This window comes from Myotis lucifugus, unplaced genomic scaffold, assembly GCF_000147115.1.
Source record: "Myotis lucifugus unplaced genomic scaffold, Myoluc2.0 scaffold_218, whole genome shotgun sequence".
Classification (NCBI taxonomy): domain Eukaryota; kingdom Metazoa; phylum Chordata; class Mammalia; order Chiroptera; family Vespertilionidae; genus Myotis; species Myotis lucifugus.
In genome coordinates, this window is record NW_005871266.1 from 2,203,170 (window position 1) to 2,226,599 (window position 23,430).

The following is a 23,430-nucleotide window of genomic DNA, read 5'->3' on the forward strand; positions in this document are numbered from 1 at the left end:
TCCCTTTTCCTAATAGGTGATCTGTATGTTACATATTTCTTTTGTCCCTTATTGTTTTTGTTTTAGGTCTGCTATAAGCCACATTTATCATATTTTTAAAATTCATTTTGATAACCTGCTTTTGGTAGGTAGTTTTAATCAATTTATATTTATTGCTGACACATTTGAACTTATTTCTACCTTTTTGTTTTTATTCTTTTCTGTTTTTCTTGTCATGTGTCTGCCTTCAGTTAGATGTTCGTTTTTATTATTTTCTGTTTCTTCAGCTTTTTGAATATTGTAGATATTTCTATTTTTCACAGTTTTTGGTGTACACTATTAAGTTTTTAAGGAACATATTTAATTAAATGTTGCCAATAAAGTCTAGAATTATTTGGTATTTTTTCCTCCTATCTTTATCAAATTCTTAGCATGCTTTAATGATCATCTGAACATTCCCTTATTCATCTTATTCCTTTTAAAAATTTCAGCTTTACACATTTATAAACACTCAGAAATAACCTTTTAAATGATTAATAGTTAACATTTCTATCAACTTCTCTGCTAATTGTTTCTTGTAGCCCATGGGTTGCCTCTGTGTCCACTTTTCTTCTTGATGAATTATAGTTTGTAATAACTCATCAATAGGTGATAAGTTTTCTTAGCCTTTATATGTCTAAAGAATACTTGTTCTTCATTCTTAAATGATGGTTTGGCCACATGTAAAATTCTAGACAGTTATTTTTCCTCAGCTTTTTGAAGATATTTCTCCATTTTCTTCTGACCTCTATAGCAGCTGCTGAGAAGTGTGCTCTCAGTCTGGCATCCCATTGAGGTAATCTGATTTTTTTCCTCTGAAAGCTTTTATTATTGTGTTTTTATTGTTGATAGTATGCAATTTCTCTACAATGTATCTATGTGTATTCATGTTTATATACTCTAATACTTTTTTTTCTGTTTAAACTTTTATCAAGTTATTACTTGCCAGAAAGCATAAGCTCAGTTCATTTTTACATATACATATATTCAGCTAGAGCAAGATATAGAATATTTCCAACAAGCTGCAAGGCTCCCGTGCCCCCTCCCAGTCTATACACCATAGATAGCCATATTCTAAACTCATTCAGGACGCTCATTTTGAGGGTACAAGTCTCTTCATTTCTGAGAAATTCTCAGTAGTTATCTTTTCATATATTGTATTGCTTCTCCACCATTCCCTCCAGTCTCTTCCCTTGGAACTCCATTAAACAGACATTGCAACCTCAATCTATGTCTAATGCCTCTTTTCTATTTTTTATCTTCTTGTCTGCCTGTGTTAAGTTCCAGGTAGTTCTTATGCTATCTATAATTGACCAACTCACTTCACTGTGTTCATCTAGAATATACCCCATCGATTGTTTCTTTTTATTTCACTGACTATATTTTTCATTTCCAAGATTTCTAATTTTTTCATTCTACCTGATACTATTTTATTTCTGTACATTTTTTTTTCTATCTCTTGTTTTTGTGATGGGTCTTTTTTTTTTCTTTTAGATCTCTGAACATCCTCAAGATACTTATTTTAAAATCTTTGGTGGGTCTCACTGAACGAATTGCATCTGAAATGAGTTTCTGTTGCTATTATTGATTTTATGGTTTTTCTTTCTTAGCATTAAATTTCTTCATATGTTTTAGAACTTTGTTTTGCAACTTACTTTTGAGTGAAAGGTTTTGTGTTTTAATGTCTTCCTACCTGTCCCCTACTCTTCCCTTCCTCCATCCTCCAGTCAGGGATTTTGCTATGATATTAGAGATATTAGCAGGTATAGTAGTGGAGCCAGAAGGTGGCTTGGCTCTGTTCCTGGTATTGAGGCAGAGTTTTTGTTCACCCACCTTCCAAGACCCACAGTTCTCCTTAAAGCCACAGTCCTAGTCGGCAGGCGATGATCGCCTCTGTTATCAGCATTCTATTATTATGAGTAGAGGAACCCTGACCCAGTCCTAGCTTTAAGTTGAGAGTCTGATTCAAGTCCCCTGGCTTCATGAGGCCACTTTTAGTTCCCTTTACTCTAAGAGAAACTACTACACTTTACCCCCAATCTGCTTCTAGATCTAGAAACCAGCCAGTCAGGTCCTGCTCAACATTTTTGAGTTTCCCTATTGTTTCTGTTGCACAGAAATGTTTCTTATTTGACCTCTTTGATTATCTCTCTTTTTGCTTAATATGATTTGTACATTTATGCTCTGTAGTGCCATCAGATTTTCTGAACTCAACCTATGATGTTAACCCAGAAGTGCTATTAATTGTAAAACTTTTCTCTTCATGGATTAATAGTCAAATTATATTATAAAGGAAGGAATATGAGGTCTGTAATTGATTTGTTCAGAGGTGGATGTGCAACCATTGCTATTCACTGTATATTCATATATACCCTTACACACACACACGCAAACACTCATACATACATGATGAGAATTACTTGTAATTCCACACCCTAGAAATAAACACTGAATATTTTGGTATTTATTATTCATGTTTTACAAACATATACACACACCAACTCACATACTAAAATTCATATTTTAAAAAACAAAACAAACCCAGTCTTGTTTTGTAGGTGAAGCTGTGAGTGCTGGAGATGCCTTATGTGAAATAGAGACCGACAAAGCTGTGGTTACCTTAGATGCAAGTGATGATGGCATTTTGGCCAAAATAGTGGTAAGTTTTTATTTTGATTGCTTACAACAGATGAAGATTTCTTAAACGTTAAGTTCCTTGAAATAAAGTTATCTTTTATTTTTACCTCTTTATTTATAGTGTTCTACTACTTGCTGCATAATACATTTTAAATTCAGATGTATAAAATATTTTAGTGGTAAGGTTTAATAATAGCCCGTGATGATCAGACCACAGAGAACTGTGGTAAAAAGGCCCTTACTGGGTTCATGTCTTGGGACAGAATTCAGCCTCTGAGTATTGTGGGAAAATAGTTTACCACCTTTGTCAGAAGCCTTACCACCTTTGTTTCATATTTTGCTCTTTACTCTTCAGTTCTTCCAGCCTTATTGATACTGGGCCTTAAGGCGTGAATTTCCAGCCTCGGCCAAAGGACACTCCTCTGCAGTCCAGTCTTGATCCATGTTGAGTATATTTTTTTTATTTTAAAAATCAGTAACTTGCCCTAGGTGGTTTTGCTCAGTGGATAGAGCGTTGGCCTGCAGACTGAGGGTCCCAAGTTCGATTCCAGTCAAGGGCACATGCCCCAGTTGTGGGCTCGATCCCCAGTGTGAGGCATGCAGGAGGCAGCTGATCAATGATTCTCTCTCATCATTGATGTTTCTATCTCTCTGTCCCTCTCCCTTCCTCTCTGAAATCAATAAAAATATATTTTAAAAAATAATAATAAAAAAATCAAAAACTTGAAAATACCAACACCATAGTAGTAGTAATAGTAATAATAATAATAACAACATTTCTTATATTTATGTAGTGGTTACTAGATGTCTGGCACTGTTTTGTATCTTATTTCAAAGTCATTTATTCCTCATGACAACTCTGAGTAGCTACTCTTATTATTTCCGTTACAGATGAAGATAGTCATGGTGAGACAACTTTCTAAGGTCACCTAACTAGCAAGTAGCAGAGCCAGAATGAAAACTGAAGGAGCCCCTAAAAGACTGGAGGGAAGGCTAATACATTAAATGACAGGTTCCAGATCCAATAATTCAGTATTAACCAGCAGTTTTATCAGGACTAAGTATAAAAATCCTACACTTCATATTAAGAGATCAGTGACACAAGAGTAGGAGAGAATTTTATCCAGTAAGCAGGTGCGTGGAAAAAGAACTGGCTGATTGAAGTGTCCTGGAACTCCAAATGCTCTGGTGGAGTGGAGCCGTCCCAGTGCTAGCCCAGAGGGAGCAGTAACAAAGGCCACCTTGTTTGGTTTCTAAGCACTTTGGAAAGAGCAGTATTTACTCTTCTTTTACCGAGTCTGCACCAATTTTAAACATTTGCCGACTGCAACATAAGCACACTAGTCTACGGGAAGCTAGCACACTTGTAAAAGTTCTCTTATTTCTCAGGGATAAAGAAAGCCAGAGAAATGATCTTAACTTCACTTAGTGATTTCCATGACTTTAAATGGAACTCTAATAGATATTATTTTAACTTCTGTTATATATTCAAGTTGTGTAGTAGCATATACTTGTCCAGTATATTTGGGGATCATGTTTCATGGTGTCATTTTTTAATGGGGAAAAAAATGTGAGTAGTTAAAAATAAATTTTATTTGATTTTTAGATGTGATAAATGTTGGAATGATACTAAATACTTACTGCCTACTTGTGAAGGTATCCATTGGTAGGGTATGTATGGGAACCATTTATATGATTTATCGTAAATAAAACAGATGAGGTGTCAATTTTAGATTTAATATCATGTCTGATTCAAATGTTAGAAATCTATAGATATTTTTCCAATACAACTTTCCTATTTATTAAAAAATAGTTTGCATTGGAGTGATGTTCTTTGCACTTGAATATTGATCCTATTTCTGGTTCAGTTTTATTTTTTTTTTTTTTTTTTTAAATATATTTTATTGATTTTTTACAGAGAGGAAGGGAGAGAGAGAGAGATAGAGAGTTAGAAACATCGATGAGAGAGAAACATCGATCAGCTGCCTCCTGCACATCTCCCACCGGGGATGTGCCCACAACCCAGGTACATGCCCTTGACCGGAATCGAACCTGGGACCCTTCAGTCCGTAGGCCGACGCTCTATCCACTGAGCCAAACCGGTTTCGGCACTGGTTCAGTTTTAATAGGAATTATCATCAAGTGGACTTTATATCACTTAGTGTTTTTTTCTATCAAGTTTTAAAGAATATTAGTCATTTTACTTTGTGATTCTTAGTTAGCAATTCATAAGCAAATAATTAGACATTTTTAGAAGATGCAAAAAATAGCCTAATAAAATAATCTTAACTCATCTTTTTGACGTAGTAAAGACAAATGAGCAGTCCAAAGAAGTAAAACTATTTAGTATGTGACAAAGAACTAAAAAAAAAGTGTTCTTGGGTTTCTTAGTATTTTTTCACAGCTTGCAGTTCTTTAAACGTTCTTACTGAGTTTTTAAATACCCATTTCTTATATATATTTTGCCTTATCAAAGCATTGTTCTGTTTCTTCTCCATCAGTAATTAGTAAATTAGAAAGTGTCCTTACTCCTGGGACTTAAGCCCTATTCTTTTAGGAATAGTGCACATACTGATCAGCATAAAAATTAGAATCTCTCAGAAATGTCAGCCTCATTTTAGGAGTTGTGCTTTTACTTATAATTACTATGTTAGTGAACATCCTGCAGCCTGTCATTCAGTTATTCATTAAATTACATCCGAAATGAACCTTACTTATAATAATTGAAAGGGAATAATAGAAAATGTTAAAGGAATGACATTTTCTTCTATTACTGAACTTACAAAATATTGTCATTTGAAGGTTCTCTAGGGACTTTTTAAAAATAAGTAAGACATTTTTTAAATAAATTAATGCTACTGAAATGTTTAAAATATATTTAGCTCAAGCTTTATCTTCAATCTTACACTTTTAATTGGCATTGTCTGTGGAAATGTGTTTGGTTAGTTGAGACACCACCATGTTTCTGATGTACTTATAAAAAATTCATGCGGTTTTATTTCTCAGGTTTGTAAATAGATATGTAGAAAAAGGTGAGAACTACGCTTAACATTAACCAGAGTTGTTAACCAATTCTATCTATATAGTGGGATGTTCTTTTTTTCTAGATTAAGCTTACTGAAAATATTTTTCATTGAATTAATCTTAGTAAAGTAAATAAGACCTATTGGGGGAATTAATCTCTTATGAGTTCTTAGAATTCCCTAAGCCATTATATAGAACTCTGAGAAAGACAAACAGTTGAGATATATAACCACCGTTTTTTGTTTGGGATTTGTACTGATTGAATCAGAAGGAAGATGGTCATAAATATGTCTCATATATTTAAAGGCTGTCAGAAAAAAGGGAGATTCTAGATTTTCCCTTTATTTCAGGAAATAGCATTAGTAACTGGGAGGGGAAAAGTGGTAAAGGAAGGTATTAGTGGGGGAAGGAAGGAAAGGAAGGTCATGAGTGGGAAGAGGAGGCAGGCTGTCTTGGAAACAGATGTTAGTTCAAATTAACTGATCTTTCTAACTGGCACAGGAACATCCAACAAAGGAATAAGCTTATTCATGAGATCGTGAGCCTTTCCATCTCTGCAGTTACTTTCTTTTTAAAATATAGGTTGAAGAAGGATCTAAAAATATACGGCTAGGTTCACTAATTGGTTTGCTAGTTGAAGAAGGAGAAGATTGGAAACATGTTGAAATTCCCAAAGATGTAGGTCCCCCAGCAGCCGCTTCACAGCCCTCAGCGCCTCGCCCCTCCCCAGGGCCACCGACTCCTGTGCTTCTCAAAAAGGAACAGTCACCAGGGACATTGCAGTGAGTATGTTTATTGGAATGAACCACGTGAAAAGTAGAAGCTTTCTCCTTGTGAATATTTACTCTTTTTAAAATAATATTTTGGAATAGTAACTAACTAAATTTGTGAGAAAATGTGTTGATAGTAATAGAAACAAGATTAGAGCAGATTAACTTATTTGTAACTGTCTATTTTAGCTTTATGTTTTTATTTTTTTAATTATCAGAAAAACTGTTGACTTTAGGGTATATTTGAATCAAATAGGAGTATTAATTGATCCCACTAATCTTCATGTTTTCTTCTTAGGCTCCGTTTAAGTCCAGCTGCCCGTAATATTCTGGCAAAACACAAACTGGATGCTAGCCAGGGCACAGCCACTGGCCCTCGGGGGATCTTCACCAAAGAGTATGTGTGTGCTTTTCGTAATAACCAATTTCATTACTTATCCTGATCATTATTTTCTCAAAGTATTTAAAGAAGAGCTTATTCAAGCTATGATTTAAAAGAAAGTACACTGTTCCTTTGTGTTTTTAATTGCTTTTGTCTGAATAAAATTGTATGCTATGCAAGGGTTGTTTTCTGAATAATTGCAGCATTACTGAAGAACAGTTCTAATTTGGTAACTAAGTGAGATCCTTGGAAATGGTGATAAATGCAGAAAATTAGAGTTCAGGAGAGTGAAACTGTGTTGTTTGACGTTTGTATGAAATAAACATGCAATCATTAAATTTCTAAAACATGGAAATATACTTTTAAAAACAATTTTATTCTTATCTGTTTGGATTTTATTCACTTGTATGAATCAAAGTAATTTCCAGATACAGTTGGGTCTCTTTTTAGATTTTCTTTTCTATTTTGTTTATGTTTTTTTAATACCACACTCTTAATTCTTCCAAATGAATTTTAAACAATTCGTCTAGCCCCCTGGCAGGGTTTGGCAGGGGAACCATGGTGTTTGTATTGGGATTGTGTCACATTTTAAATTAACTTAGAAAGAACTGGCATCTTTATGATGTTGAGTCTTCCAAGAACAGTGATATGTCTTTCCATTTGTTTAAATTTTGTCTTTCAAGAGTGTATTACAATAGACAGTCCCTCATCTATTGAAATTTATTCTAGTGGGGAAGACAAAGATTAATCAAATAGGCATATAAACCTAATATAAGGCTGCTGTAGTTATATGTGCCACATTTCTATTGGCAGTAACAGTAAAATTTTTAAATTGAGTTAATGTTTTAAAGCAATATGCTTATTTAAAGAATCAAAGGCTTGACATATTTAGTAATTTCACTATATTCTTTTAAAAAACAAAGATACCTTTATTTTACACAGTAATACAATGGCAAGTTTATTACTAGTCTATTTTTTATCCTAAATGATGTAGGTTAGGTTTATTACATTAGGTTGTGCTGATAGCCTATTGAGCAAAATTAACAGTGGTATGATTTTCTGCCATAAACAAGGTAATTAACACTAAACAATGATTTAGTAAATATCCTAATGAAAGTCATAGGCACAATAAACTTCATAATTTCTGAGTGTGGAAATTATTTTACAAGTATAAAGAATGAGAGTGTGGTTTAATTTATGAATTGCTCATATTCCAAATGATAGCCCCCCTCCCCCCGGGAGAGAAAAGACTAATTTCCTTTTTTAAAATAACTATCTATAGCCAGTATGTTAATAAATTTCTAATTCTTTGGTTTTTGAAACTGTACAATTGTACTGATTGGACAAATAATATGAATCAGCAGACAAGATTCATTTGTCTAGATCAAATAATTCCTTTTGCATTATATATTTCTGACATGTATATATTTCTGTATCTTCCCTCCACATCTCCCTTCCATTTTTTCTAGAGGTTTTATTATAGTTCTTATTGCTCATCATGGTTATCTAATCCCCTCTTATCTCCAGGGATGCTGTCAAGCTTGTCCAAATGAAGCAGACGGGCAAGATCATGGAATCCAGACCGACCCCAGCCCCTCCTGTAACTCCCACTGCACCTTTGCCCACACAGGCCCCAGCCCCGCCATCTTATCCCCGGCCCATGGTCCCACCAGTTTCAACTCCTGGACAGCCTAACGTAGCGGTAATGTCATCTAAGGAGATTTTTATTTTTCAGATTTAAGTGGTAAAGAAAATAAGCACCATTACTGTATGTTTTACAAGTACTTTTTGCAATCTATTTTAGTAGCAGCTAAAGGCGATAAAGACAAAACTCTTCAAGTGCTTTGTTTTGCAGAGTTCCTATCACAAACCAAATTTATTTGTACAGTTCTGACTTCCAAAAGGAACACCAGAATTATGATTCCATTCAAATTTACTACAAGTTCCACAACTTCAGTACCATGTACATGCTCTGTAATCCCGATACTTTGCATGTCTTGTTTAGCTAATAATTAGTGGCTGACACTTGCTCCCTTTTGTGGACATGTTTTAATTTTTGACTAAGGAAATTGATAGGCTCACTATGACAAACACACAGACTAGAGTAATCACGTTTTCTTCTGAGGTATATGCAGTGTAACAGTCTTTTTGTTTTCAAATTGCTCCATTTTGCCTCTCTCTTCCTTTCCTAGGTTTCATGTCATTTCCTCCCATCAGAAGAAATGCAGAATAATCAGGCTTATTTAAAATTGAATGGGCACTTAAAATATTAACAGGCGGACAGAGAGACAAACCCTTGCTACGTTTTCTAATGGGGAAATATATTTAACATAATATTTTAGAAGAATTGAAAATAGTACAAGTTTCATAGGAAACAGATTTTTTTACTGTACATTAATGACATGACTACATATACAAAAATTTTATGTGTAATCAAATCTTAATTTCTTTAAAACCTAAGTTATTCAGATTAGAAAGATAAACCTCACTTTCAAATTCTTACAGTCTATAGAGAGCATTTACAGTAGGTCCTCGGGTTACGTTGGAGATCTGTTCCTACTGCGCGACATAACACGATTTTCGCCATGAGTCGGAACCCACCTACATAAGCACCTACGTCACTCACATGGAAAACATACACAGCAGTAATGAAGTGAAACAGTAAAAAAAATTTTAAAGAAAGATAACAATTCCGGACCTTTACTTGTGGTAAATAAATAATAAAAAACATAAAGCACATATGTACATACGTCGAAATGACGGAACTTTTTTTTTAATATATAAATAAATGGGAGATGGCGACGTAACCAAGAAACGGCGTACGTCAAGTCTGACATAACCCGAGAACTGTCTATTCTGTTTGATCAAGTACTTTGTTAACCTAAAATGTTTAATTCTGTAAGAGAGCATTTAACAAAAAGGAAATCAGCTGTACTTTCTGCTTCTGTATTATCCTGAAGTGATTGTAACCCAATCCCAGGATGATGTCAAGGACAAGGAAGGAATTAGATGTAATTTAAGTCCCATGCTTTTGTTAGAAGTTCAAGGAACAGAATGGAAAGGCTACAATAAAGTTACAGGAAGATTTTATTGCTCATTTCTACTCCATATTTTGAATTTCTAGGATATAAGGTATTCATGTGATTTAAAAAAAAATAACAAACTGAAACACAAATAATTTGATAGATTATCCAGTATATTGGCTTATCTTTTTCTACTTTATGCCATTTTCAAAATATGTTTTTATTGATTTCAGAGAGGAAGTGAGAGGGAGAGAGAGATAGAAACATCAATGATGAGAGAGAATCATTGATTGGCTGCCTCCTGCACTCCCCCTTCTGGAGATCAAGTCTGTAACCCAGGCATGTGCCCTTGGCTGGAATTGAATCTGGGACCCTTTAGTCTGCAGGCTTATGTGCTACCTACTGAGCCAAACCAGCTAGGGCTACTTTATGCCATTTTTATAAATAAAAATTGCTTTTAGTTTTGTTGATTTATTGGCTGCTTTGAGTATTATTAACACGTTAAGCGCCAAGCCTGTTTTGTCTTCCTTTCCGTTTTGCCCGCGATATCCGATTTCACCGATATGCTGGTGGCACCAGTGACTGACCGATCTGGATGGAAAGTATAGTGTCAGTCACCGGTGACTGACATAGTGCTTAATGTGTTAAGAAACTAGAAGCCCAGTGCACAGAATTCATGCACAGGTATGGTACCTAGGCCTGGCCGGCAATCAGGGCTGATCGGGGCCTTCTGGCTGCCAGCTGGGGCTTCCCTTTCCTGGCTGCCAGCTGCTGGCTGGGGCCTTTCTTCATTCCACACTGCCCCCCTGGTGGTCAGCACATGTCATAGTGAACAATCAAACTCCCAAAAGGACACTTTGCATATTAGCCTTTTATACATATAAATGATGTTTATAACAAAAATTGCTTATAGGTGGTACCTCTGGGGTGTGTGTGTGTGTGTGTGTGTTTATACATGTGCATGCACACACACATCCATGAGGAATTTTTCATGATTTGTTAGATATTTTAAAATCATCTCAAACATAGTAACATAAGTCTCATTCATAACTGAAACTTGAATTTTTCCACTTTCTTCTACACTCATGTACTACGAAGTTTTTTTCTACAGTTTTACACTCCTCAGGTTTCTTACATTTTTCTTATACTAAGACTTTTTTTTTTTTATCTTAGAGAAAGCAAGAGAGAGAGAAAGACTTCGATGTGAGAGAAACATTGATGGATTGTCGCCTGTACACGCCTTGACCAGGCATTAAGCCTGCCACCTTTTGGTATACAGGAAGACATTCTAACCAACTGAGCCACACTGGCTAGGGCCCTAAGAATTTTTAATAGTACTTTTTCTGTATTAATCTTTAATTATTATTATAAGTAACTGAGACCTGATTTCTGTTATGAAATTTATTTTTCCCCTTTCATTTTACATGGTTTAAAGGACAAATTTCTATTCCTGTGCAGGGCACATTCACTGAAATCCCAGCTAGCAATATTCGAAGAGTTATTGCCAAAAGGCTAACTGAATCTAAAAGTACTGTACCTCATGCATATGCTACTGCTGATTGTGACGTTGGAGCTGTTTTAAAAGTTAGACAAAAACTGGTCAAAGGTTAGTAAAGTTAAATTTACTTAATGCAATACGCATGTTAACTATCATAAAATCCTTTATAAAATCCACATTGTGTAGCTTTTTATTTCAATTTCATCATCTTGGAATATATTAGTGCTAAACAATTGGTTTATTTCTTATAAGAAATAAATTGATTCCATAGTATTGCGTAAATCATACTTTTTGATATGATACTCAAATAAAGCTATCCTTAGCATTTTAGAAAATATAAAATTTAAAACTGGTTTTAGATTATAAATATGTCTTATGTATCAGTTTTCTTGATACAAGTTTTAATTTTTTAATTTCTTCTTCCAAGTGCATTTTAGGTTATTAAATTTGTAATGTTTCTCCCAAAAATCAATTAAAGCTCAGGTTGCTGAGACATAAGAATTTTTAGCATAAACTAATGTATCATTTATTTCCAATTTGTATGGCTCTTATTTCTTTTTTTTTTTTAAATATATTTTATTGATTTTTTTTTTACAGAGAGGAAGGGAGAGGGATAGAGAGTTAGAAACATCGATCAGCTGCCTCCTGCACACTCCCTACTGGGGTTGTGCCCGTAACCAAGGTACATACATGCCCCTTGACCGGAATCGAACCTGGGACCCTTGAGTCTGCAGGCTGACGCTCTATCCACTGAGCCAAACCGGTTAGGGCGACTCTTATTTCATTTTTTTGCCTTATTGCGCTGTTGAGGACCTCTGTCACATGACGAATATAAGTAGTAAAAGCAGACATTCTCACCTCATTCTTGATCTTGGGAGAAAGTATTCAGTCTTTAATATTAGCTGTAGGTTTTTGTAGATTTCCTTTTTCAGACTGAAATTCACATTTGGATGGATGTTGAATTTTGTCAAATGCTTTTTGTGTATCTTTTGAGATAACCTTTCCTTTTCCTGCCTATTAATATGATGAATTTTATTGATTTCCAAATGTTGAATCGACCTTGTTTATATGAGTGGTTACTTGTAATGAGTGAATAAAACTCATTTAATCATTAATTTTTTCATACTTGCTTGATTCCATTTTCTAAAATTTTGCTAAGAATCTTTACACTTATGTACATGAGGAAATTCTGACCTGTAAGCATTGGAAATCCATTTTTATTTCTATTCCTAAAGGGATTTTAAAGAAACAGAAAAGTTGTGTGTTTCTGAAAATCTGAATTAGAAGAGCTGTGAATTAAATGAGCAGCTGACAGTTACCATGACAGTTTGGCAGTATTTATGTTTATGATAATTCATCTGCTCTCTTTCTGAAAGCTTCAGCATGCCTTTGGAATGAGGTCTTGTTCACACAAAATTCCATGATACTATAATAACAGGATTTGTGATTCCTGCCACATATCATTGACTAGATCTTGATCTTCTAGAAGCTCTTGCAATAAAGAATCAAGTGTAGTTTACATTTTCCAACACTTCCATACCCACTGGGAAAAGCAAGAGTATAAATCAAATGCTTTAGTTATAGCAGCTCTGTGGGGAGGGAGAGGACCTCAGGTTTATCTTAAAATCATCGTGTGGAAGGAAATTAATTCAAATGGACTCACCATAAAACTGGACAGAAAACTTCATTTTACTTATGACACTAGGACGTACACCAACATTGTCTCATCTTTGGCATTTGCTGTATCCTGTTTTGTTAAGTTAAAAAGCAGATCTTATCTAATGCAGTGGTCCAAAATTTTTGTTGTATACCCCATTAGTGAAAAAATTTTGAATATCCCCAAGATATATATTTATTTTATGAAGTGACTGTGTATACCACAGTTCTAATACAGTCAGTATGTTTTAAAGCATATGCAGAAAAAGGACATTTGAAAAGGATGAGGAAAAAATGAATCATCATGTTTATATACTAGTACATCTTAGACCATTTGTCTCTTCAGAGACATAGGAGTTGATTTTCTTTCTGCAAGTTCTTGTGTATCATATCTGAGCAATTTAAAAGAATTACAATCAAGGCCCAGAAATAAACTTTTTATGGTTAATACTCGTTGTTCAGGACCTCATATAATACAAGTTTTTCTTATCAGGGAATCTTATTGAATAAGCAAACAAATAAAACCTGTCATGTTTTTTACCATTGCTTGTCAGTGTAGTAATTTACAAGTTTGAAATCCTAATGGTCAATGTTAAAGTTTATTATGAATGTTAATTTTAGTTTGCTTGTTTTTCTTTCAGATGACATTAAAGTGTCAGTAAATGATTTTATCATCAAGGCAGCAGCTGTTACCCTTAAAGTAAGTAGCAAATCCCAATAATTTTGACTTCTAAAGTAATCTCACATCTTTGGATTTTTATAGATAAACAAGGAGAAATTTCATGCCATAAACTAAATAAGGATGTTAGGAGATAGAGCAAATTAAGATTATATACAGTAACTAGTAGCCCATCGTGCAATATTGTGCGCAGTAGGCTGCCCACTGCTTCCGCAGGAGCCAATAGGAACCGCAGCCCACTGCCAGGAGCCGCGCTGCTTCTGCGGGAGCCGGGAGGGACCTGCACCAATTCCACGGGAGGTGGGAGGAACCTATGCTGTTTCCGCGGGAGGCGGGCCCGCCGTCTCCTCTCCGGGCCTGCGGGAGGCCGCAGAAGCTGCAGGCCGGCCCCCTTGTCCCTGTCCATGTCTGCTCCGGCTCCAGCTGGCCAGCCCGAGCCGGGCGCGGTGACGAAGCAAGCATTCCGCCAGGCCGTTCACGCTGCCCGCTCTTAGCGTCACTCCCCTCTCCCACCCCCCAGGACTGGGGGACTCTGGCATGGCTGAGAGGACTGGGCACTGCCATCTTGTGGCTATGGGTGCCACCATCTTTGTGACAGAGTGATGGTTAATTTGCATATTACCCTTTTATTAGATAGGCTCAAACTCTTGTTTTTAAGTCACAAGCACTATAATTTTATTGCTAAAATCATTCTATCATTTAATCTTCCTCAGTCTTACAGATGAAGAAACAGAATCAAAAGGGCTTATAACTAATTAATTATAGCAGAATAATAACCATTTATTCAGCAAATACTAATTAGCCCCCCCTGTCTTGTGCTAAATACATCCCAGGCCTTAGAAATATGGTTGTGAACAAAAGCCTACATATTTTCTGTTCTCATGGGGCTTACGTTCTGGTTGGAAAAGACAAGCAAATGCTAAATATTAGATAGTGAAAGTGTTCAGGTGAAAAAGAAAGCAAGTTCAGGAACAAAATAACTTGTTTTCAAAAGCAAGGCCTCTTTAGCAAGGTGATAATGAGACAAAGCCTGCAAGAAGACAGGGAGGGAGCCAAGTAGGTATGAGCTAGAAGATTATTCCAGACAGGCATGGAGTTTCCCATGTCTAAGATTGGGAAAATGGGAGAGGAGTCGATTTGCAGCAGGAAATCTCGAGTTTGTGTTTGGACCATGTGTATTAAGTTTCAGAAGCCTAACGGTGTTCTGGTGGAGTGGCAAGAAGGGAGGTGGTCTGACTAGAGATGTAAATCTGAACCCCAGGCTGCCTGACTAGCTGCTCAGCACCGTCTGCTATCATGCCTTCTTTGTGGAATGAGGCTGCTTTTCTCTATCGCTGCTTAGTAAGTGCTATATTGAAAGTACATTTACAAAGAATGTATTTTTGCTTCTTGAACAGTTAAATAATTGAGAATGTATAGGCATGCCTGTTCAGCTGTTCATGTCGAAATGTTCATATGTCTTTGACCAAATAATATTTTGAATTATTAATGATTTTCTAAGTATGAGTTATTCTTGCCCTCCTTGAGTGGGCATTAGCTGTTTGTCAATTTCATTCCATAATTTTGTATCAGGAGCCATAGTAATTGTAATTTAAATTTTGTGCTAGCTTTTTCAGGCTTTTTCTTTTCTTTTTTAAATAAATGGATTCATCAGAATGGATTTGGGTGCTTTTTTTCCTTCCCTTTCTCTGTGATTCTTTTAATATTGTGAAGCTTTTAATTTCTTGAAGTTTTATAGAATTTAGTAAACATATCTGAGTTCTGTTTTGAAGCGGGAGCATTGCCAACTTTCTCATTCCCCCCATAATTATTGAGCGGTTTAATTTTCAGCTTTTTCTTGAATCAGTCTTGGAAGCGTATATATTCTCAGAAAATCATTTATTTCATCTAAATTCCCAAACTTATTAGCCTAGAGCAGTGGTCGGCAAACTCATTAGTCAACAGAGCCAAATATCAACAGTACAACAATTGCAATTTCTTTTGAAAGCCAAATTCTTTAAACTTAAACTGTATAGGTAGGTGCATTGTTATTAACTTAATTAGGGTACTCCTAAGCTGGCCTTTGCTAAAAACGTCCTCAATCTGATTGAGGTAGGTTCGCTGAGGTCGACCCCTTCCAACTCTCCCATCTACACTCGTCTTGTATACTTGTTTCTTCTATCACTAGCACTAACCACTGCACAATGAGACTGCTGACCGACTGGCTCACTCAACTCGTGCATGATCGCGCACGCCTCCCCCGTGTTGCATATCCCGCGGCCCGCCTGAGCCACGTCTCCCGTTGCCCGACCTACTGACCGACACCCCCCACTTCTTCTAATGCCACTTCTTCAAAATAGATTCGCCCAGGCCGAAAACTGACTTCTGCGCATGGGCCACAAAGTTTCAATCGCACTGTACATGCGCGCCTGCGCATGGTATTTTGTGGAAGAGCCACATTCAAGGGGCCAAAGAGCCGCATGTGGCTCGCGAGCTGCGGTTTGCTGACCACTGGCCTAGAGTCACTTAAGTTTGCTTATAATTATGTTAGTGTCCTCAATACCTGGGGGTTTTCTGAACTCTGCCTCGCTTTTGCATACTTACAATCACTCCCTTTTTATTTTATTATGTATTACTTCACATCCTCAGGTTTATTTTGATAAGAGATATTTTCTTAGAAAACTTGAATCTGTAATTCATTATGATTATCTTTTATTAAGATTATTTAGGTTTATAAATTTTTCTTCAAGTACAACTTATGTCCCATAGGTTTTTGTTTACAATAGCTTCCTAACTAAATTTATTTGCCAAGTGGGGGGTGGTTTTATCTCTTTTATTTTACCATTATCTCTAAAATATTTTAAATCTTCTAAGAGGTTGGGACTTCCTTGTTTATTTTGACTTAGTGGCATTGTTGAATGAGTGGGCAGAGCCTCAAAAGATGGAGAAATGAAGAGTGAGGAAATGGAAATGAGCTCAGCATGGCAGGGCAGGGCCTGAGGGACCTGGGAAATTCACCTTAGGGGAATGGTCAGAAGTAAGATTAGGTAGGTAGGAGGAATTGTGTTGTGTATGGCTATGTTTACATTACAGAAGAGAGGTATGGATCTTATTCTGTAGAAAGCAAAGAATTTTTGAGAAGAGATATTTGTTTTTTATGTCTATTTTTCAGCATCATTTTCTTCTATGATACTTGACAACATATCAATTCACATCGTTTCCAAGTATTTAACCATTTCATCTGGTTTTTCAGCCTCAGTGTATTGTATGCATATTAAATATAGACGTGCTCACATGTAGGACATATCATATGTTTATGAAGCTAGAAAATCTCTCTTAAATAAGGAAGTCATTTATGAATGGCCTGCTGGTACCTCCCAGGGCTGTGCTAGAAAATCAGGCTTTCTTCGTGCCTCAGGAGTGAGTGGGTAAATGTCACCACTCCTCTTCCCTGTCTACCTTCTCAAGGTCATGTTGGTCAAATGTTGGGGCAGGAAGTACAACAAACATTAAATACTTTATAGCAATCATGTTGTTAACGTAAAAAAAAAAAAAAAAAAACGATTGAAACCTGTAAAGAATTTTTGTGCGTTTATTTGAGCCAAACTGTTGACATATGCCGGGAAGCAGAACCTCAAGGAATTGAGATAATGCTCCAGATATTGGTGGGTTACATCTGTATTTATACTTTGCAATCAAAAGAAACGTAGGTGGGTTACATGAAATCCATTGGTGATAGACTAGAGAGGCGGGAGAAAGCAAAGGGGGTGGGGGGAAACTCCTGGGATTGGATAAAAAATAAAATGATGGACACATACTTAGGTGGGTACAAGAATGATTAACATAATGAAGGAATTTGTGGTATCTGTCCTGGTGCCCAGCACATTAGGTTGTGCCCCAAGGGGTCCGGAAAAAGGGAAGTTACAAATTACCTAGACATTTCAAAGGGTATGTTATTATAGATGCAAAAAGACAGATAGGCTCAGTTAAGGTAAATGTTGACTTGACCTTGTCAGTGAAAATAGCAGCCAAGGAGGTGACTACCTACCATAACTGCTTTTAGTTAAAGTTTGATTTCAGACCATCCTTTGTGGTTACTTTAGGTCTCAGTCTGCAAGACTGCTATGCAGGCCTTCCCTGAGCCTGTCAGGTTAGCATGTGGCCCCTTTCGTCCACAAGGTGTAACAAAGGGAGCCTTTTTTTAACCATGATATAAAGGGATCAAAATGTGTACAGCATCAGAATTTCCTCAAGCTTGCTTCAGAAAAGATGGTATGCTTAATTGTTCATCCCAGATATAAAAGGTATTTAACACAGAGATCCAAACCATTTCTTAAACCAAATTTTTATTTCCTTCTGTCTAGCTATATTCACTTTCCAGTGAGCATAATAATTTAGTTATTTTTCTACTCAACTTGGTCTGAAGCTGCTTCTTTAGTAACATGTATTTCTGTTTCTTATTTCTAGCAAATGCCAAGTGTCAATGTAAGCTGGGATGGAGAGGGCCCAAAGCAACTGCCTTTTATTGATATTTCAGTGGCTGTGGCAACAGATAGAGGTTTAATAACACCAATCATAAAAGATGCTGCAGCCAAGGGCATACAGGAAATTGCTGACTCTGTGAAGGTAGGTCTTAAATACTGTGCTTTCAAAATGTTGGAATTTACTTCCTGATAAAGCGTTGACATGATCTGGTCACTCTATGATTGATATGCATATATCTATATGCAATTATTTGTATTTGTATATGCAGTTGTGTTTGTGCGTGTATTTCCAAGTGATTGTCATTTGTGTATATGGAGTTTAAGTTTTTATCCAGATATGATCCATTTATTTATTTATTTATTTATTTATTTATTTATTTATATTTTTTTAAAATATATTTTATTGATTTTTTACAGAGAGGAAGGGAGAGAGATAGAGAGTTAGAAACATCAATGAGAGAGAAACATCGATCAGCTGCCTCCTGCACATCTCCCAGTGGGGATGTGCCCGCAACCCAGGTACATGCCCTTGACCGGAATCGAACCTGGGACCCTTCAGTCCGCAGGCCGACGCTCTATCCACTGAGCCAAACCGGTTTCGGCAATTTGTTTATTTTATTATTATTATTTTTTAATCCTCACCTGAAGATATGTTTTTATTGATTTCCGGGAGAGAGGGAGGGAAGGAGGGCGGGAGAGAGAGACAGACAGACATCGATATGAGAGAAACATCGATTGGTTGCCTCCCTTATGTGCCCCAACTGGGGATTGAACCTGCAAGCTAGGTATGTGCCTTGGTAGGGAATTTAACCCACAGCCTTTTGGTGTACGGGACAACGCTCCAACCAATGGAGCCACCTGGCCAGGGCGCAGATACGACCCATTTTAAGAACATTTAACATTCAAAATTTCAGAAATAACCTGCAGATAAAGTAGGGTCAGTTGTATTCAAGTTATAGATGAATGATTACTTCCCAAAGTCTAGAATTCAACTTTAAAGATGATAGTTTAGATAGTTAAAGCTGAAACTATATTTCTAAAAAAGTGGTACTACATAGGCCTCACTATTAACATCATATTATTCTTAAAAGTTCATTCATTTTCTTTATAGAATTGAGACCACTAAAAGTGCTTAGTGTTCTAAAAACAGAAGTACTTCATTTTTCCTGTGTTTTCTTATAGAAGCAATTCTGTAGCTCTAATGTAGAAGAATCTGATTTCACCAAAAATATTACATTGAATAAGCAGGAACACAGGCAGTAGGTCAGCTTTGACAGCCTCAATAATTTCTGTGTTTTTGATCAGAAATATTATAGTGTCAGCATTGACAATTTCAGATTCTTTTAGATAAGTGATCCTTTTTTTCGTTTACCAAGGAAATGTTTGCTGGCCATCTTGTATTATATTGTTTCAGCTGTCTGCTTAGAGTTGTTACCAGCTTTGATTTTAAGTTCATATTCTCAGACTACCAGGAAAATCCAGTGAGAATTCTTTAGGAATTTTTAGAACCATCAATCCTCCTCAGATTCTATTTTTATTTTAGGTTCTTAGAGTTCACTGATAGGAATATCCTGCTGATGTCTTTAGAGTGTACAGAGATTTTTTAGAAGTGTATTATGCATGCTTGCAGCCTAGTTTTTAAAATGAATATGCTTTTTATTTGTGTTAGTGCAATAACTCATCAGGACATGTGGAAATCATCTGCCTTTAAAGCAATGCCTCTCAAGGTCCACATGACATGTGTCTGTGCAAGTCATGTGAACCGTTGTATCGCTTCAGGCAGGAAAAGCACGTCTGCAGATCTCTCTCTCTGCTTCTGATACTCCACGGGCTGCACAAGTCTAAGTCTCTCTCTTCAGTTTTCATTTTGGTTTCAAATAGCTTCATAAGTAACTGTATCCAAATAAAATAAATCTGTAGTTGTTTCAATTGCATTAAGTCACAGTAGTACATGGAGATTATTTTTAGATTTTTAAAGAATGTTTTATTTTTCAAAGTGGAAATCATTTATGGTTTCAAATCAAACAGTTATTAATGGTGATTGTAATTGTACTTATGTTAGCTGTATAATACAAAACATTAAGTAAGCTCAGGATTTATTTTATCAACCCTTCTCATAAAGTAAATTCATTATTAATTTTTTATTATATATATTAATAATGACTGAGCCTCTGTTTCCGTGCTTTGGAAGCACTGAAAAATAAAACTTAAACAGAAGTGCAGTTAACTGCAAGTGCAAGTAGAGGAAAATTTAAAGGACTTTTCTTAAACTCACTCTCAGGGTGTCATCTGTCTAAGTTTTTAGAACTCAGTATTGTCAAGAGTGATATAAAATTACTACATCCTTATATTCTTTGTGGGGTGTCAGTTAGACTAGCTCATCCAGGAAATGCTTCAGCTGTAGGATGAAGAATCAGTAATGTCCACTTTCTGGGGCTTAGTAATTCCACTTCTGAGAATTTATATGAAATCATTCAAAAGAAATCAGTGAACCAAATGATGACACTGGGGAAATGACTAAGTAAATTCTGGCAGATGCAGTGTTTAGAATGTTAAACAGACATTTGAAAATCATTTATAAAGACTTGGCAACAAGAAAGATGCTTCTAATATGGGAAAGTGAAATATAAAGTTCGGGTTTTTGTTTTTTTTAACAACTGTCTGAAATTACATATGTGTTATGGATAAAAAAGAGGAAAAAGTGAAAGATGAAAGCTGGTATGTTGGTTCCAGGTTTGTTGTCATTGCATAGTTTATTTAAAATATTAGATTAACAAGAATGTCTTTTTCGAATATCTTATAAGAAAAAAGTTTTATAGACAAGATGGAAAACACTGAAATATTTGGTGTAGTAGTGGTGCACAATTTTTCAAGGAAAGTGCTTTTTCTAGAGTTTTGATTTACATCTTTAGCTTCTTTAGACTGTATCCTATCTTGTTCATTTTAAAATTTACTTTAGAGAAAAGTACATATACATCTTATAAAGTGAAAGCAAAGCATCTCAGAGATGAGACTGTACCCTGTGCATATATTTCAAGTGACAAATACCCTGAACTGTGCATAATACAGTGTTGTTTGACATGGTCTGCATTTTTCTCAGGCTCTATCGAAGAAAGCAAGAGATGGGAAATTGTTACCTGAAGAATACCAAGGAGGATCTTTCAGGTAAAATTTAAACTCTTAGTTATAAGTAGCATCAAACAGCTGTCACCTGTTTTATTTTTTTTCTGAAACTTTTTAAAAATTTAAGCTAAATATCACATACTCTATTTAGATAACAGATTGTGTGAAAATATTCTTCAGGCAAACTTTTGTGTCAAAGCTAGTAGAAACCCTTTAGGGTTAGCTAGTTAACTCATTCAGGTATTCATAGAGTAACATCTGGAGTTTCTTTTTTGATATTTAAATATATATATATAAATACAATAGATTTATTTACCTCAGCTATTTTAATATATTTTTATTCATATCAGAGAGGAAGGGAGAAGGAGATAGAGATAGAAACATCAATGATGAGAGAGAATCATTGATTGACTGCCTCCTGCACAACCCACACCGGGGATCAAGCCTGCAACCCAAGCATTTGCCCCGACTGGGAATCGAACCACGACCTCCTGGTTCATGGGTCAATGCTCAACCACTGAGCCACATTGGGCAGGCTCCTTGATATTTTTGATATTATTGTATATGGTATTCTTAAATTTTATTTTCCAATTACAGCAACTTGTTTATAAATAAAAAATGAATTTTTATATTGACCTTTTTATCTAGTGACTTAGCTAAATTCACTTACTAATCCGACTAGTTTATCTGTAGAGTCTTAAATTTTCTATGTATACAATCAGTTTGCCTGTGAATGACAGTTTTAAAGTGAAAATGTGTGCTTGGGGAAAGTCTTCTTTGGCGACATGCCACCTTCAGAGCTTTTTGTTTTCTCTAGTATTTCCAACTTGGGGATGTTTGGCATCGATGAGTTTACTGCAGTGATCAACCCTCCTCAGGCCTGCATCTTGGCTGTGGGGAGATTCCGATCTGTGCTGAAGCTCACTCAGGATGAAGAGGGGAATGACAAACTGCAGCAACAGCAGTTCATCAGGGTCACCATGTCAAGTGACGGCCGAGTAGTCGATGACGAGCTAGCCACCAGGTTTCTTGAAAGTTTTAAAGCAAACCTAGAGAACCCTATCCGACTTGCCTAGTTCTCCAAGATAGAACTGTTACCCAGAAACATGTACTATACAGAAAAAATTAGGTACTAAAGTATGAAGTGGATGAAGTGTTTATTTATTTAAGGTTAAAGTTTCACAAGAGTTCAGTGTGGGCTTAATGTTGTAGAAATAAATAACAAACTGTAACTAATAAAAGAAAGAGAACATTTAGCTAGATCCATTTTTAACCTTGGTGCTGTACAAAGGGGGTGTTAAACTAACTGTAAATTACGCTTGGCTCTTTAGAGCGTATTCAAGAAATTGTTACAATTATATTTAATTGTATTGACATTGGATGTGTTCAAAGAAACACCCATTAAGTTAGCAGTGGAACCTCACTTTGACAAGCACTGCTCTAGATATACTTGAACAATTAATATGTACAGACGTTTATTCTGGATAGTAGTAAGTAAATACAGATCACATTGTATTAGGGGTTGTGGCAACATTATTGAATTTTTATGTATATAAAGCCATATGTTTTAGAGTGCTTTCTACCAGTCTTGTTTTTTACTCCTGTGACACTGTGAACTTCTTAAAAGGAAGATTTAAAAAATCAAAAATAAAGAAAGAAAGACCCCAAAAAATCTGTTTGTTTCAATGGTAAACTATAGTTTAGATATCTAAACCTCAGAAATAATAACGGCTCACCTTCATACTAAATTGGAATATATTAAAATAAATTATGCTGTTTCCTAACCAAACATTTTAAATTAGTGTTGATTTGAACACAAAATGTTTCTTAGTGCATTTTGATCAGGTTTGTATTGTGCAATAGGATGTGAGAAAATGTAAAAATGTCCATTGTATTCTACATGTTAGGACACAGAAGTTTAGTGAAACCTTGAAGTGCATTTGTAATTTCCCTGGTACAGCTCAGAGGGACGCTACAGGAAGAAAGGAAGCATTTAAAACTAATGCATTAGGAAAATAATGGATTTGGAATGCAAAGAGGGTAGAGAAGAAGGCTTATGAAGTGAGAACTATCCTTGTTACTCCATTGATGATATGAAACTTTACTAATTATAAAGGTTGGAAGAGTTTTTTTTAACAACTCTACTATAACTGGCAA

General features: G+C 35.7%; 1 protein-coding gene across 1 annotated transcript in view; it reads left to right on the top strand.

Moving 5' to 3' along the window:
* Positions 1–22,945, top strand: part of PDHX (pyruvate dehydrogenase complex component X) — a 39,780-nt gene extending 16,835 nt beyond the window's left edge. The window contains exons 3-11 of the mRNA XM_006098076.2: positions 2,577–2,677; positions 6,262–6,461; positions 6,748–6,846; positions 8,359–8,533; positions 11,313–11,460; positions 13,650–13,708; positions 18,134–18,292; positions 21,251–21,315; positions 22,091–22,945. Of these exons, the coding sequence (XP_006098138.1) occupies positions 2,577–2,677; positions 6,262–6,461; positions 6,748–6,846; positions 8,359–8,533; positions 11,313–11,460; positions 13,650–13,708; positions 18,134–18,292; positions 21,251–21,315; positions 22,091–22,349 (1,265 nt within the window). The 3' untranslated portion in view covers positions 22,350–22,945. The remainder of the gene's footprint in view (positions 1–2,576; positions 2,678–6,261; positions 6,462–6,747; positions 6,847–8,358; positions 8,534–11,312; positions 11,461–13,649; positions 13,709–18,133; positions 18,293–21,250; positions 21,316–22,090) is intronic.
* The last annotated feature ends 485 nt before the right edge of the window (positions 22,946–23,430 follow it).